This window comes from Canis lupus, chromosome 4 (assembly GCF_011100685.1).
Source record: "Canis lupus familiaris isolate Mischka breed German Shepherd chromosome 4, alternate assembly UU_Cfam_GSD_1.0, whole genome shotgun sequence".
Taxonomy (NCBI): Eukaryota; Metazoa; Chordata; class Mammalia; order Carnivora; family Canidae; genus Canis; species Canis lupus.
Genome location: NC_049225.1, coordinates 22339260 through 22356845, shown reverse-complemented (window position 1 = coordinate 22356845; position 17586 = coordinate 22339260). Strand labels below are relative to the sequence as shown.

General features: G+C 53.8%; 1 protein-coding gene across 2 annotated transcripts in view; it reads right to left on the bottom strand.

Moving 5' to 3' along the window:
- Positions 1-15205: 15205 nt before the first annotated feature.
- Positions 15206-17586, bottom strand: part of ADAMTS14 (ADAM metallopeptidase with thrombospondin type 1 motif 14) — a 77838-nt gene continuing 75457 nt past the window's right edge. Inside the window, exon 22 of one of the 2 annotated variants that reach the window (XM_038534220.1) lies at positions 15206-17240. In XM_038534220.1, the coding sequence (XP_038390148.1) occupies positions 16747-17240 (494 nt within the window). In that variant the 3' untranslated portion in view covers positions 15206-16746. The remainder of the gene's footprint in view (positions 17241-17586) is intronic. The other variant, XM_038534221.1, reaches the window with a different exon arrangement.

Sequence of the window (17586 nt, the reverse complement as noted above, 5' to 3'; positions counted from 1 at the left end):
CCTCAGCAGACCAGAGACGGCATGTGGCCAGAGGACCAAACCTAGACCACTGGTAGGTGCATTTGATCTTTGGAGTATATTTCTTGCTAAAATTTAAAAATCAGAATTTGGGGTGTCTCTTGAAAACATCAGAAGCTATGAAAACACTGGATCCTTGTTCTGCCTGGCCTGAGTCCTCCTTCGCCGTAGTCCCTACCTTCATTCACAAGGTTCGTCCTGAGTCCGGGAGCCCTGCTCCTGCCATACATGCTGTCCACTGTGGGCTTCTCTGCTGCTTCTGTCCACTCCACTCTGCAGCTCCCCATCCCCTTCTTCTCTGCACCCACACAGCTATGGCCTCAAGGCTCGGAAACAGTCCGGCATGCTCTTGGCTGGGAAAACTGCCCAGGGAACTTTTAGTTTAATGCCCACCCTAGAGGGTGGATAGTCTCGCCCAGTCACGCATCAGGGAAACTCTGCGTGAAGTGTATTTCTTTTTTTTTTTTTTTTTTTTTTTTTTTTTTTTTTTCGTGAAGTGTATTTCGCTGCATTCTAAATCACAGAAAATGAGCAGCAGGAGATCCAGTTCCACCCACTGCAAATGTGTTGATGGACCGCCTGGTTTTATCTGGTGGCTGGGCCGATGGTGCCCTGACCACGTTCTCGGCCTGCAGAGAACATGGCAGGCTGGAAGGACAGAGTTGGTGGCTTTAGAGCCAGGCTCAGGCCCTCATCGTGTGGCCTTCTGCAGCTACTCCATTACTCTCTTGGCTTCTGCTTCCACAGACTTCCCAGCCAGAGCATTAGATTCATCAGTAAGTGGATTATCTGGGCTCAAGCCCTTGTTGTGAACACTGTCACTTACTGGATAACTTACTGTCCTGCATACAGGATTCCAGGTTTTGTCCGCCACATGGTCTCTCCTCAGCTGCCTAGCTGGAGACTAGCTCTACTGTTTACTGGCTGTGTGACTTTAGGCAAGTGAGTCAACCCCTCTGAGTCTCAGCGCTTCCTCTATGAAATTGGTGTGATGAACCAACTTCATAGGGTGGTTGTAGGGATTTAGTGACACACCAGGAGAAAGGCATAGCAGTGCCTGACACATAGTACGCATTTGATGTCTCTCTTTTTTTTTTTTTTTTTTCTTCTTTTGCTGCCCAGGGAACAGGTATTCTGAAGACTGAGATCTCTAATTTAGGAGGTGTGACTGTGACACCTCTGCCCCATTCACGTCACACACACCATGCCCCACTGGTCCAATGCACAAGCATTATGTAAGGTGAATACTCTCAGAATATGGGTTTAAAAAAGTATTCCTGCAGAGATACCAAAGATTGAAGATAATGCTAGTAACATAAGGCCAACGAAACTACAGCATTTCCCCTATGCCTGGCATAAGCTTTTCAATCAGCACATTACAGGGGTAAGAGGAGGCAGGCTGATCAGAGAGCGAAAACATTTCCAGGTTTGAAAAATGCGAATTTGAAGTCCAAGTGAGTTAATTTGTAGATTGTGCTTAGAGTAGAGCCTGGCACACAGTAAGGGCCGTGTTAGCTATCATTATCGTAGACTAGAGAAATAAATGGAAGAACTAATAAAAAGTACACATTGGTGAGAACACAAGAATTTGTGTTCCTACTTTCCTAGAAGGAGACTGATGGTTCTGTAGCCATGGTAAAGAGATTTTTTTTTAAGGTACTGTAACTTTATAAAGGCTTGCCTAAATCAAGAAGCAACACACACACACACAAACCTAATTTATGCAAACTAAAAATGTATATAAATAGCACAATACTGTGATACTGGATCATGATACATTACCTGTACACTAACTACTACTGTTATTCATAGACCTTTGGGACGTTCTGTCTTATGCCCACCAAGACATCAGTTAAGTCTTTAAAATCTTCTCTTTCTCCTGTATGGGAGGGTATTTCTAGACACTAATTTTCCCATCTAATATTTGAATATAGGAAACCGATTCCACAAGGTGCTTCAATTGATGAGACCTCAAGTGCTGTTTTTCTCTCTTGAATTTTTGGACAGTAACCAGTCCATGGGGACCACACACAAATACTATGACAGAAGAGTTGTTACATTAAGTCTTGATGGGATCTGAGTGGTGACGAAGCTTTATGACATGCTTGAGCAACGCACTGAAGGGGATCCCACCTGAGTTAATACTTTGTCCAGCCACTGTAGAGGTCCATTCAGATGAAGTTCAATCCAGCAGGGAGTGCTCATTACCATCTGCCTTCAGTATTCTGCTCCCCATCCATGTCGATAAATGTTAGCAATATATTCCCCTACACACAAGCACCCATTTCTGGAGATTAATCTAGAATGAAAACCACATTACTATTGCCATGTCTTTTTCTTGACAACTCTTTATACAGTGACAGGCTGACACTTATAAAAGCATGTCATGGCCACTCTGCATACCATCTCCACAGCGACCCCATGAAAGGATCAGAGCAGAGGCGGTTGTGGTTTTCCCTGTCTTGCAGGTGACCAGTGACAGGTGACCGGTGACACAAAGATAGGCAAAGTTGGACTAGAACCTGGGTCTTCTCCCAGACCAGTATACTGTCTCCTACATCCTGCTGACCACTTAGCAAGACCATCAGCTGCTATGGTGATGGAATGTGCTAGGCTGCTGGGAACATCACTACGAACATCAGATTGTAGCCAAGCAGACAGTAAATTCAAAAAGTTCTGGTAATGTCATCTGGATGTCTAAGACTTCTCTAAGAGTTTTGAGAGAAGATGATGAAGCCAAAATTTAGAATACTCAGGCTGTAGTCCTATTACACCATTGGAGACACTAAAATCTGAACGACCTTTCAGGATCAACCTCTTTCAACTGCCTTAATGAGGAAATATCCAACAAGTGCCCTCAGAATGTGGTTTTGGTACCTTTTTCACAAAGATGCACTTCTGGAAATGTCTCCTAAGAAAAACCAGGTAAGCACAAACAGATTTACCTTACATCATTGTTTCATTGTTTACGATACGAAAATTTAGAAACACCGTCCATTTACAGTACTAGAGGATTTGGTTAAATGATTGGCCATATGATAGGGTGTGAGGTGTCTTTGAGGATGAAGGTGCAGCTTGACTTATTTCAGGTTGGAAAGATGTGCTTCTATTGTTGCAGGGGCAGTGAGAGAGGGAAACAATAAATTTTTTTAAATTTTTTTATTTATTCATGAGAGACACACAGAGAGAGGCAGAGACACAGGCAGAGGGAGAAGCAGGCTCCACGCAGGGACCCCGATGCGGGACTCGATCCTGGGACCTCAGGATCATGACCTGAGCCAAAGGCAGACGTTCAACCACTGAGCCACCCAGGAGTCCCAAGGGAAGCAAGTTTCTGATGACATGCATGGTAATGTCCAGGGCTGTGTGTGTACATATACACATGTGTGCACAGATCTGCATATGCCTAGAAGGATAACCAAGTGGTTAACAGTGGTGATTGATAAGTAGAAAAAATGGATTTTTTTTCTCATTAGGTTTTTAGATTTGATTTCAATCATGAGCATGTAATTTCTTATGCAATCTTTTTTCAAAAGATTTTATTTATTCATGAGAGACACAGAGAGAGAGGCAGAGACACAGGCAGAGGGAGAAGCAGGCTCCTAGTAGGGATCCTGATGTGGGACTCGATCCCAGCGCCCAGGGATCAGGACCTGAGCCAAAGGTAGACGCTCAGCCACTGAGCCACCCAGGCGTCCCTCTTATGTAATTTTTTAAAGAAAAAGACTTGAGGTGTAGAACCTGGGGTTTCCTAGGCAGTGGAAGCAAGGTCCCTGGGCACTGCCCCAGCCATAATCCCCCCTTACTTCCCTATACTCTCATCCCCGGCCACACCTCTGTGAGGTGGGGGGCAGGTGCTCCTCACAGTGGCCCTTGGAGTCTCAGATCAGATGGTGCAGAAGGCCCATCCCCTGCCTCTCTCTGGTCCAGGGGACTTAGCCACGTCCTTTCTTTCACTCCTTGGCCTGAGAGGGACAGGCCAGAGGCCCTGGGGCTGGACCCCACCAGGGTTCCCATTCCAGCTCGGAATGCCTTCCTTGGGCAGATCCCTTTACCTCTCAGTACATCAGTGGCCACACGTATAAAGTGGGAGGATGAAATTATTCAGTGAAAGCATCTTGCAGAGTGGCCAACTACAGTGTCAGACCCAAGTACAGATTAACACATGTGCAGAAAACAGCACCCCGGGGTCCTGCCCGGAGCACCTACCCAGCACAGAGTCCCACGTGGCCGCGCTGGGAGCCTCTGACCCCCTGCCACGGCATCCCAGGACAGATATCCTTGAACCCTCCCAGCCCTCATAGTCCGATTTCCAGGGCTCCTGCACACAGAATGTCGGGGGCCTCTGCCTTTGCTCCCCACCCTCACCCCTCTCTGCCCCTCAGGTTAACCTGGATGCAGAATTTGGCTCCGACACGAACCGCGACAAGGAATACGATCATAACATGCATTTGGGATCTCTGGGGGTGCTGTAGATGTGTGGGTCCCAGGGAAGAGCTGTGCTGTCAGCCCTAGCACTCTACCCCGGGCCCGCGTCCCTCCCGCCCCTTCCCCCATGGCCATCCCCCCTTCGGCCCTGCAGAAGCCCTTAGGTATCACCCCTCCCCAGCTCCCAAGCTCTGGCGGTCCCTCCAGTGATGGGGGACACTTGCCTTGTGTCGTCGTCTCCCCGAGTGGCATTACCAAAGCCACCCCCTCTGTCTCTCAGAGGTAGGCAAAACAATCCATCCCCCCACCCCATTCTTTTCCCCCAGGATTTGCTGCTGGGCCGGGGCCTTGACACCCCCAGAGGGTAGCCCACTAGGAATCTTTGCGGGGCTGGAAGCCTCTCGCACTGACCTGTGTCCCCCTTCCACCTCCTCCGTCCCCACAGGGTGGCCTTGTCCCAGGTCCCCCTGCTCCCCCTCCCCAGTCCCTCTGGCTGGGCACAGCCGCCTCCACCTGGTCAGGGGCCTCTCTGCCCCAGGCCCTTGGCGGTGACTGCCGACACATGGCCGGATCGCTGCTGCAGGCGGGCAGGGCAAAGTGGCCGAGGCTGGACCTGCGGGCCCTGAGGGACACCCACCTCCTGGAACCCTGCCCCACACTGAACACAGCCAGGGCCACACCTGCCACCTGCTGTGTCACAGACCTCAGAGGGCCGAGTCCCACCCTGGCTCCCGGCATCAGCAGCTTCCCCTTCTGGCTCCTTCCTTTCTCCCTGTACCTCCCCCATCCACCCAGCCCCTCTTCTTTCTTGGTGGCTTTTCTCCACTCAGCGTATGGCTCCTTCATAACCACTCATCAGTGTGTCATGGGTGGAAAGGCCCAGTGAAGGCGTGTGATTTGCCCCAGGTCACACAGTGGGCTCCATCTCAGTTTTCTGGATTATTGACTGGCATGTTACTTTTTTTTTTTTTTTTTTCTGAATTTCTTGGCCAGTTTGTCACTTTTCTAGGGCTGCCATAACAAAGTACCACAAGCTGGGTGACTTCAACAACAGAAATGTATTGTCTTCCGGTTCTAGAGGCCAGAAGTCTGAGAACAAGGTGTCAGTGGGGTGGGTTCCTGCTGAGGCCTGCGTGAGAGTCTGGTCCAGGCGCTCCTCTCGCTTTGGTGGTTTGATGGCAATCACTGGCATTCCCTGGTATAAAGATGTCTCATCCAATCTCCACCTTCGTGTTCACATGGCCTCTCCCTAATGTGCGTCTCTGTGCCCAAATTTCTCCTTTTTGTAAGGATCCCAGTCACATGGATTAGAGGCCCCTTCTACTCTGGTATGGCCTCATGTTACCTAAGTACGTCTACAAAGATGCTATTTCCAATTAAGGACACCCTCTGGGGTATTGGTGTTAGGTGTTCAACACGGGGGTGGGGACACAATTCAACCCATGGTGGGGTCACAATTCAATCCATAACACACGTGTGAGGTCTTCCCAGGCCCAGCTGGCACTTGCTGTCAATTCACGGCCAGCAGTGTCCCACACTGGGCAAACACACTCTGCCTAAGTGACTGATTTTTAACTGTCGGGGACCTGCCGGGTCCCCACCTGGACCATCTGCTCCCCGTTGATGGCTCTCTCCCTTGGCCATCCTTCCAACCTCCTAATAAGACACCCCTAATAAGCTGAGAACCCGGGCCTTCCGATGTCTCTGCTCCAGGGCTCCCGACACCGCCGACCTAGCGTGCCTGCCATGTAGCTCTCAACCGTGCTGCAAGAGCACGGGCACCTCATTCGCCCAAGGGCTCAGACCCCTGGGCTTTACCTTTGACCCCACAGCCGATCCATCTCCAAGCTCTGACTCTTGCTTCCCGCCACCTGTGTCGCTACCACCTGGTCCAGGCCACCAGGGTTTCTGGGCCGATGGCTTGCTCCCGTGTCCCTTACAATGTAAACTATACCTCATCATTCTTTTGCCCAGCACTCGGCCCCAGCCACGGGCCCAGCTGTTGTCCCACTTCTTAGTGGGGGCCTCCCCTGCTTCTCTCCAAAGATGCGTGGGTGTCCAAGCAGGTCAGGGAGCCAGTCCCGTCCCCACTGCAGAGTACCTGCTCATGCTGTTCCCGCCGCCCGCAGTGATGCTCTTCCAGCACGTGCCTGCTGCTCCTTCTTATCCTCGGGTCTCAGCAAGTCACCGCCCCCTCTGAGAGACCCCCTACCATCCTACCCAAGGACAGCTGACCCCTTTCTTCCTCACCACGTCACCTGTGTACCTCCTCCCCGCACTCCCACCATCTGTAAGGACATTCCTGACTTCATCCCTGAAGAAGATGTGCTTCCACCTTCCCCATCAAACTGTGAGCTCCGTGCAGGGAAGGACCCCATCTGTCTTGTGCACCTCTGCGTGGCCCCTGCCCCCGAGGAGCCCCAGCCCAGGAGAGGGGATAGCCAGGCGGAACTCACGAGACATGAGGATGCGAAGGCAGGCTCCTAAAACCAGCTCTGCACATGCACGGGTTTGGGGTGGGGTGGCAAACTCACTTGCACTTCCCTGGGGAGGCAACAGCTGGGCCTAGTCCAAAGAGAAGAGTATGGAAAAGGCAGGGGAGCCCAGGTGTGAGCCCAGGCCTGCAGAGGCAGGGACCACCTCTGGTCCCCAGAGACACCCCCCATGTGGTGGGGCTGCAGTGATGAATGTGCATCCGGCTGGGCCCGGATGTGTCTGCCCAGGTGGACGCGAGCACATGGGCACAGAAACTGCAAACCAAAGCCCAGCAAGGGAGGGAGGGATTCCAAGCCTGGAGCCTGAGGCTGGAGTCAGAGGTCCTGCACCCCCAGAGGAACGGGTTTTCCTCAAGCCTGTCCCCACATGCATGGTGGGGTTCCCGGACAGCTATCTGCTTCCTCTCAGCAAGGACAGGCTGTGGGGCCCGGATTATCTGGATGATGGTTCCACGTGAGTGAGCAGGAGCCCTAAAATGAGAGAGGTCCCCCTCGGGGGGCTGCCCCAGAAACGGACTCCTGTTCTCCGTGGGTGCCCTTCACAGGGGTGCTGAGCGGACGGCCCAGCTGGATGTGGAGGTCCCCCACCGCCTCTGCTGTGGCCATGGCAGCGTCGGCCAGCCCCATGCACCCCCGTGTCTGCAGCTGCAGGAGGGGGAGGCGGAACCCCAGGGCCGGGGCCCTTTGGTCCACACCAGGGCCTGACGGAAACTCTGGGCTCCGTGCACCTGCCCACAACCAGCCAGCGCTTACTGTGTGCTGGGGGTGCCAGGCTCCAAGCTGCCGCTCAGGGCTCCTGGGGGCGCTGGCGGAAGCTGACAGGTCACACCCAAGACAGACACCCCGGGTGCTATCAGAGCGCAAAGAAGGGGAGGCTGGGGCTGCCAGCGGCGTCCGAGGGGAGTGAGGGAGCTCGACTAGATAACGGGGAGACAAGGCTTTAGGCAAGAGTACCCTTTCTGCCCTCACTTTGGCCAGCAATATGGTCTATCTTCTTTCCCAAGGAACCCTGGGATGGAAGGAGACACATTACGTCGGGCTCCCTGCATGGAGCCTGCTTCTCCTCTGCCTGTGTCTCTGCCTTTCTCTCTCTCTCTCTCTCTGTCTATCATGAATAAATAAATAAAATCTTTAAAAAAGGGTGGGGGGGATCCCTGGGTGACTCAGCGGTTTAGCGCCGCCTTCAGCCCGGGGTGTGATCCTGGAGACCCGGGATCGAGTCCCACATCTGGCTCTCCCTGCATGGAGCCTGCTTCTCCCTCTGCCTGTGTCTCTGCCTCTCTCTCTCTCTCTCTCTGTCTCTCTCATGAATAAATAAATAAAATCTTAAAAAAAAAAAAAAAGGAAAGAGACACATTAGACAGAACTTGCTGCCCTGTTCAAGCGTGGGGCCTGCGCTGGGCTCAGAAAGGAAAGAGCAGGCCCCTGTGGCTGCTCGGGCTCCAGTGGTGGGAGAGGGAAAGGCGCGCAGGCCAGGCTGGCCTCCTGGGCACTCAGCAGGGGCCATGGGGGCTGCATGGAGGAAGAAGCCTGGGCCATGCCAAAACTGTTCCTGGTCCTGCAAAGCCCGAGCTCAGTCAGAGCCCCTCTCAGCCCTATGAGGGGAGACTGAGGCTCAGAGAAGGGGCTCCAGCAAATGGGTGGTGGGCTGGGATTTGGCGCTAGCGGTGGCTCCATAGACAACACTCGCCCTGCCGGTAGCACGGCCCCCCGAGTGGATGGCACTACGGAGGACAGGACTGTGGCAGAGGGGCTCTCTGGGCTCCTTCGGCCACAGCCAGAGGGCAGAGCCGGAGCCGGAAGGAAAGGCCAGTCAGGTGCGGGGGTAGGGAGCGCTCTGGAGGCCACACTGACCAGGAAGGCGGGTAGACATTGCCAGATGTTGCGAGGGGCTGGTGGCCCAAGAGTGGGAGGGAGGCTTCAGGAAGCCGGGTCTCTGCTGGCGAGCTCGGGGTGCCACTTCCTGCAGCCCTGCTTCTTTCTGGCCGCCGGGGCAGGATGTGGGCCCTCACCCTGGCTGGACCACCTTCCCTCTAGCTCTCTTTCACGGGGAGCACTTCAGTGGCCCCCCACCTTGTCCTGGTGGGGCTCCACTGTGTGCCCAGGGTGCAGGGCCCGCCTTCAAGGCCACCAGCTCCTCCCCCCTGCACCAGGCCAATGTGGAAGTGCCCCACACCACGCAGGCTGAGGCCCTCCCTCCCACGGGCCCCGCGACATGTTGGACCCTCACCACCAAGTTCCCAGAGTCACAGAAATAGCTGTGAACTAGGTGACGGAGCCCTAAATCTTGGCCTGGACCCTACCCCCAAAGATTTGCGTTGGGAATAATCATTTGTTCTCTCTTGGCCTCAGTTTCCCTAGTTGTAGAAGGAGATCAGAACTGTCTACACCTTCGCCTGCTGCTAATCTTGTACAAACTGAGGGCCTAAGTGCCCTCTTACTGATACCGCCAGTGTCGGGCTCCTCCAAGGAAGATGCTATCTCCCCGGGGCTGAAACCAGCTCCAAGGCCCAGTGGGCAGCCCTCCTCCCCTGGCTTCTGGTCGCCTCTTGGTTTCCAGAGCTCCCCCTCCCCAGGAGGGCCTAGTGAGAGGATGTGAGCCCTGTGGGACCTTGAAGGGAGGCAGAGACCCCACCATCACTGTTTATCCCGCAAATACTGCATCTATTGAGATGAAGAGCCTCCCTGAAGGGGCGCGAGGTCTGGGGGGCGGACAGGCCTTCAGCAACCAGAGATAAACTCACAGGCACACCAAGGGCTCTGAAGCAGAGGCTGGCGGAAGGCGGCCTAAGGAAGGCCAGCGGGGCCTCGGCAGCCGCAGAAAGGACTTGGTCTTCTCCCCAAAGATGCTAGAAGCCACCAAATAGCTTCTAGCCAGGCCCACATGAGGCAGAACTGAATGAGCCCCAAGCCAGACTCCCCAACCCCCAGCAGGTCTCCTGGGTATTATTATTCATCACCACATTTTTTGGAACAATAATAATCCCTCACCTGCTCAGCACATTCATAGACATGGCTTCCTTTGCTCCAAGTCAATCTCGTGAACAGCTCCATACTCCCATTTTGCAGATGAGGGAGCTGAGGCAGGAAGAGAGGGGAGCGTGGCTGGGCAGGCGGCACGTGGGCCCCAGAGCCGAGGGCGGAACGGCACCTCCTGCCTCTTTGCACTTGTCCCGGGACTCTGAGCTTCCTGAGCAGGTGCCTTCCTGCCTCTGCCTCTCTGGGGAGACTGAGGCTCTGCCGGCCCTGGGCAGTGCCCCCCTCCCGGGGAGGCCTGGGAGCAGGAGCTGGCCCTGCTCCTAGGAGAGGAAGGCGCAGTCTGAGCAGCCCTGGCTGGCCTTCCAAGTGCTGTCCTGCATCATGCCAGCCAGGGCCAGGGCAGCAGGGAGTCCCGGAGGCCCTGCTGCTCTCTTTGCTGAGGCAAGGGGTAGGGAGAGAAAAGCACAAATGCAGAAAGAACTGCCCTGCTGGCAGCCTACAGCCTTGGTAGGCAGAGTCAAATATGTTAACAATTATAAGGAATAATTAGTACTTATAAAGCACTTCTGTGCCAGACACAGCACTCAGCACCTTACATAATGATCAGCAATCTGATAGGTAAGAATTATGCCTATTTTGCTGATGAGAGGGTCTAAGTCCCAGAGAGGTAAAATGACTTCCCCAAGTCCTCCCAGGTGGTAAACAGCGATGCTGGGAATCCAGTGAATCCCCGTCTGATTGGGGGAGGGGAGACATTTTCCACCAGGAACACAGTGCAGCCTGTCCTCAGGGCCCCGGGGTGGACAGTGTGTCTCCCATTGCCTTGGTTCAGTGATTTGACATTTTAAAAAAGATTTTACTTATCTATTTTGAGATAGAGTGAGAGCATGCACACACAAGCAGGGGGAGGAGTAGAGGGGGAGGGGCAGGGAGGGGGAGGGGGAAAGAATCTCAAGCAGACCCCACGACCTGAGCTGAAATCAAGAGTCGGACGCTTAACTGACTGAGCCACCAGGCATCTCAATTTAACTTTTTTTAACTGAGATATGGTTTGCACACAAGAAAATTCATTTTAAAATGTGTGACAAATGTGTGCAACCACCAACACGTGATAGCATCTGGGGGCTCAGCAGTTGAGCATCTGCCTTCACACTCAAGGTGTGATCCTGGGGTCCCGGGATCAAGTCCCACATCGGGCTCCCTGCAAAGAGCCTGCTTCTCCCTCTGCCTGTGTATCTGCCTCTCTCTGTGTGTCTCTCATGAATAAATAAATAAAATCTTTAAACAAAAATCTGTCAAAATGTTTTCCAAAGTGCCTGTAGCACTTTGCATTCCCAGCCACACGTATGAGTTCCGTTTGCCCAATGCCGCCCCGGCACGGGATGCAATCCATTCTTTCCATTTTAACTGTTACAACAGGTGTGGTTTGAATTTGTGTCTCACTGACTCAGGACATGGCGCGTCCTCTTCATGTGCTTGTCGTTGTACATCTCCTCTGGTAAAGCATCTGAGTCCTTTGCCTATTTTTTATTGGGTCGTGTGAGTGTTCATTATGTTTTTTGGACAACACAGGTCCAATTTCAGATATAGGTTGTAGAAAGATTTTTCTCATGTTTTGTCTTTCTCACCACTGTCGTTTGAAGAATAGAAGCTCTTAGTTTTGACCTAGTCCAATTTGTCCATCCTTCCTTTTGTGGTGAGGGCCCTCCCTGTAGTCTCTGCTTGACCCAAAGTCACAAAGTCTTTTTTTAATTAATTAATTTAATTAATTTAATTTAATTTTTATTAGAGAGAGAGAGAGAATGAGCACAGAAAGAGAGAGAAGCAGACTCCCCACTGAGCAGATAGCCTCACATGGGGCTTGATCCAAGGACTCTGGGAGCATGACCTCAGCCAAAGGCAGATGCTTATCCAACTAAGCCACCCAGGTGCCCCACAAAGGTATCTTTTTTTATGTTTCTTTCTAGAAGTGTTATAGTTCCAGTTAACACCTTTAAAGTAGATTGTCCATTTGGTCTGATCTCTGTATAGGATATGAGAGCTGAGGTTTATTTTTTCATCTGGAACTTCCAATTTTCTGGGACCATTGACTGAAAAGACTTTTCAATCCTAACTGAATTATCCCGGCACCACGGTCTTGTGGGTGACTTTCTGGATTCTCTATTCTGTTCTGCTGTTCTATGTTGGTTCTTACACTAAACCACGTTGTCTGATGACTGCTGCTTCACCAAAGGCTGAAATCAGATAGTGTGAGATCTGCCACTTGGTGCTTTTCCAGAATAGTTTTGGCTATTCTAGATCCTCTTTATTTCCATAAACATCATATAATGACTTTGTCAAATTCTAAAACAAATAAAAAACAGTCTGCTGGGATTTTGATTGGAATACCATTAACTGTGTAGGTCACCATGGGGAGAACTGACATCTTACCAACGCTGAGACTTGGGATTCATGAACAGTCTACCTTCAGGTATTCTTATGGTTTTCCTCTGAGAGGTATTTCGTGTCCCTGATGCACTGTAAATGGGTATTGTTTTCTTATTTTTAAAAAATATTTAATTCATGAGAGACAGAGAGAGAGAGAGAGAGAGAGGCAGAGACACAGGCAGAGGGAGAAGCAGACTCCCTGCGGGGAGCCCCAATGCAGGACTCGATCCCAGGACCCCAGGATCACGACCTGAGCCAAAGGCTCAATCACTCACACTCAATCACTGAGCCATCCAGGCACCCCAAGGTATTGCTTTCTTATTTTGCGCTTTCCAACTTGGCTGGAGCCCAGAAGAGTGATCTCTTTGGCCTCTTGTCCTGCTCTATATCTTTCTTGCGTGCAACCAGCAGAGGCCTGTGGACAAGAGCAGGTATAGGCTGCCTCCTTTGTGCACAGGGCACCCGATGATACCAAATGTCACACTAATCTTTAGAAATTTGTTAAAACTCCGCTTGTATTTTCTTATCTGCTCCTATGTTGGCCACTTCCTCCCATGCTCTGTCTCTGTAGAACAGCATATGTATCCTCTCTGCTGACAGGGGCTTGTTGCTCTTTGGAATTTAGTTCACCTGCCTGCCTTGCAACTGCACCCCTATGATAAGCTAAAAAAAAATACTACTTTGTAGGGGCTCCTGGTTGGCTCATTCGGTTATGCATCTGACTCCTGGTTTTAGCTCAGATCCTGATCCCAGGAGCATGAGATTGAGCCCCACACACTCAGCCTGGAGTCTGTTTGAGTTTCTCTCCCCCTCTCCTTCTCCTCCTCCCTGCCCCCACCTCGCTCTCTAAAATAAATTCTTTAAAAAAATTTTTTTAAAGTACCACTTTGTAGACTACCAGGCTGTTTCTTTTTCTTGCTGTTAGGGTGGGACTGATGTTCTCTTGTAGTGCTTTACGTCCTAAGCAGGATATGGGTACCTTTTGGTCCAGGCTGTGGCTTAGGCTGCCCAGGTTGGGGCCCACAGCCCCTGCAGGGGACAGGCCACAGGGAAACCAGAGAAGGGGCAGGACTCCACAGGTAGGGGTCTGGGGGCTTTCTCAGGAACCCAAACTCTGACTCTGGCCCACTCCTGTGCACTTCTGTGCACACCCAATGGCTCACCTGGCCCTCCCAGCAGAGCGGGTCCTCTACACTCCACAGCAGGGGTACCCCAGGAATGATGCTGTCCCTAGGAGACACCTTCTCCATCGTCCCTTGCATTTCCTGGTTGTATGGTTTCCTGAGTTTTCACAGGTAGGCAGGGCCAATGCTTTCACTGCCATTTTTCAGATGCACAAATGGGGTCATGTCCCTCAGAATCTAGGGCCCAAAGGCTCTCTAGAGTGGTCTCACCCCCACACTAGACTCTGTGGGGCCCTAAGAGTCAGTGGAGGTTCCTCAGGGCTGGTTTCTGGGTCCCTCTCCCTGGACTCAAGCACCACAGGCCTGTTTTGAGATACGGCACTGCCAGAGATGGCTAAACACGGCTTCCTGACGGCATTAAAATTACCAAGTCAGCCCAGTGGCGCTGCCCCTCGTCTTGGTGATGGCAACTCTATGAAGGGTTCCTATGGCAGCCCAGGCTCAGTGTGGCGACAGACTGGCATTGTCTGCCATGGCACACAATGGGGGCGCATCGGCATGCATGCCCACGCGTGATCCCTGCCAGCTGTCAGAGCTGGGGCGCTGGGGCTCTCAGAGGCCCCCACTCTGCCCACCATGCCAAGGGCACATGCTCACCGGGGCCCCAGGATCCTGCCCTTTGCAGGCCACACTCTGGGTGCCTTAGCCCACAGAATTCCCTGCCTGAACAGTCACGAGGGCAACTGTGGGGCCTATGTTCACATCTCCCAAGACTGCCCCCCCTAAGGTGTGACAGGTCACTATGTGCACTCCTAGGCTCCAGTGGTGGTTGTTTAGCTCAGGTGATTCTCAGGGGGATGCTGTTTGCACATGGATATAACTGGAGCTTGGACTTGCAGGCCAGACTGTCGTCACACAGGCAATGTGAGGCCTGGAGGGCGTCTCTGTGCCTGGTTCTGAGCCCCACAACTGGCAGGGACAGGCCTGGGAAGAGTGGTGTGGGCGGGGGCGGGGGGCACAGCACCTGTGGCTCAGTCGGTTAAGCGTCCAACTCTTGATGTCGGCTCAGGTTGCGATCTCAGGGCTGTGAGATCGAGCCCCCTATCCGTGTCTGAGCCTATAGGAACCTGTGTAGGATTCTCCCTCTGTCTCTGCCCCACCACCCCCGCCCCTAGAAGAGCATGGTGGTGGGTTAGTGACGTGTGACACAAGCAAGCTGTGAGGCACGGATGGGTGGTTTTAAGTCACAGGTGCTCTAGGTCAGCCCACCCGCTCACTGGGCTGTGTCACGTTCCTTCCCCCTCCCGCGTGGCACTCTCCTTCAGCCTGGACTTTTCTGGGGAGAGAGCACTCGCCCCCCCTCTACGGAAGCCACCTCTTGCCTGCTCGAACAGCTCTGCTAGTTAGAACATTCTCGCCAAAGCACACCCCAAACCACCTCCCAGGCACTTCCACCCTTTGGCTCAAGTTCTGGACGGTGACCTGCTCAAGGCCACAGAGCTACTCGATGCTAGAACCCCGAGGCCCCCGGCTCTGTTCCTGCCTCTCCACACTGAGCTCCAGGGAGCCCCAGAATGAGTGAGGTCAAGGCAGAGAGGCTGAGGGTCTATGGCCCTGGGCCCCCCACCCACCCCCTACCCCCTCCATCATCTTGCCCAGCAGAGCACATGAGAAAGTTGCTTCAGTATCTTTTTCCTCTGAAACAGAGAGAACAAGAAAAAACACAACACAACATTTTGAGGTCCAACAAAACACCAAGGACAATGTTAATAAATACATGAAAGTGTAAAGATCTGGATCTCCAAGGCACAAGAATTTATACCCCTAACACAGGCAGGCTGGGTCTCACAGGAATGATGCAGCGTGTGCCCCAGCATCCCGGGGGGCGGGGGTGGCAGCAGGCAGAGAGGACATGTGAGGAGCCCCCTCCAGGGCCTCTATTCTCCAGGGGTTGCAGGCAGGGACCCACTGCTCCTAGTCCTCTTGCCTGGCTCAGAATAGCCCCCCTGCCCCAGGGAAGGAAGACTGGCAACCACCTCTGTCATCTTCTGAGGAGCCTGGGAGACCCTCTGCACCGCTGGGAGTAAGGACCACTGGGAGAAATCCTGGGAACCCAAGTGGCTTCCTGAGAACCAGAGGGTCTAGAGAAGTTACCTGCCTTTGGAAGTAACACGGAGGGCGGCTGAGGCCCCACAGCCCTGTGGGCCATGTCCTCTCAGGATGGGGCAAAGGCTCACATCCTGCCTGGGGAACTGGGCCCTGGGGGCGGGGGTGGGGGGAGACTCTGGTCCTCAGCCTGGGGACCTGACCATACCCCCTTGCCCTAGCACCACAAATGTCTGGCCCAGCCCAAGCCAGGTGGGAGAAAACCCTGGACCCCAGCAGGAGCGCTCTTTGGCAGAGAGCAGTGACCAATGGGGCACAACCTGAGAACTCATATTTCACTGTCCCACAAAGTCACCTTTCAGGTCAGCCTCCCCTCATGCCACAGCATGATGACCAAAGTTGACACTCCCTGTTCAGCCGGTGGTCTAGCACCAGTTGTGACCCCCCAGGATGATGAAGACACGCATTCCAGAGTGCCCAGAGCCCCCTTCTCTGGGGTGGGCTGGGTGAGGCTGGGGAGCACCAGAAGTAACATGAAATGCCATCTGCAAGGGCAGAGGTGGCCACCAACACTGAGCTGCATTCCACCTCTTGGCCTCAACTGGAGGGGCTGTGTGGTGCCCCTGTTGTGAAGAGCTGGGCCTGAGATGAGCTTGCCTCCCACCCACCCCAGTCCAGCAGCCAGAGCCTCGTGACCACGTGCACCCCAACCCTGAGAGTGCTCCTCCTCACCTCCCCTGGTCCCACTTGACCTCTCTGAGCAGAGGGGCCAGATAGACAGGGTCTCCACAGCGGTCCCCACACGTTCCGGCAAAGGCAGGCAGCCGAAGAGGATCCAGTGTGGGGCCCCCCCAGTGTGGCCGTGAGGAGGAGACGCTAGCTGGCCCTCAGTCCTGCCAGGAGATAGACAGGAGCCCCTGACAGGTTCGATTGTGTCACCCTGGCTGCTGGCTGAGGTATCTCCGGTTAGGGCTTTCCCTGATCTTTTTCTTCCTCGCACGCCCGCTTTGCGGGGTGAAGTGTCACAGCCCCAAACTAGAACAACAAGAAGGCAAATAATTTAAAAGGAAGTCTGTGTTTGCCCCTGCCCCGCTGTGTGTCCTCTGAGCTGGCGGTCTCTGAGGCAGCACACAGTGTAAACTTGACTGGCGGGATAGGCATGGTGGGGCTCATGTCACCAAGGAGGTGGCAGGGAGGCTGGTGCCTGGGTGTTTTGGGTCTTCCCTGAGCTCCCCTCCATCCTCGGAGACCGACGTAGGTGCCAGGGTCCAGCCCCAAGGCTGTCCCCGGGGGGTGCTGGGGGAAGTGCCCCACGATGCTCTAGGGCGCAGTTTCTGGGAAGTAAAGCGGTGCTGGGTCACCGGGGAGCTGGTGCCCAGAGGTCTTGGGAGTTGGGTGGGTTGGCCATGCTGATGGTCATCTGATCCCGTTGGCCCCGCAGTCGGCTCCACAGTATCTGGAGGGGACCTAGGTCCCGGTAAAGGGCTCCCGGGAGTGGAGAAGGGTGGTGGTGAGGCCAGGCTAGGGGCCGGGCTGGTGTCAGGGCCCAGGGCCTTCTTGGTACAGGACTCACAGCACAGCCGGTGGTAGCCGGGGATGGAGCAGTAGCGATCGAGTACTTCCAACTGGCAGAAGATGGACCGGTCCCTCTCGCAGGGCTCCGCTGCACACACAGCACAAGGACCAGCGTGGGGGGGATGCCTCTGCCTCCCACTCAGCCCAGCAACGGCAGGCCCTCTAGCTCCTGCCCTAGCTGGACTTGCTCTGAAGCTCTTCCCCAGAGGGCACCACAGGGCCGCCTAAACAGAGAGACTGGCCCGAGTAAGCAGAGGAAGAGGAACTAAGGTTCTCTAGAGTAGTGGTTCTCAAAGTAGGGACCCCACACATGAAGCATCATCCCCTGAAAGCCTGTTGGAAATGCCAGTTCTTAGGCCCCATCCAGACCTACCGAATCAGAAGTTCTGGGGGTGGGGCTCGGCTCTGGGTTTTAACAAAACCTTCAAGGAGAT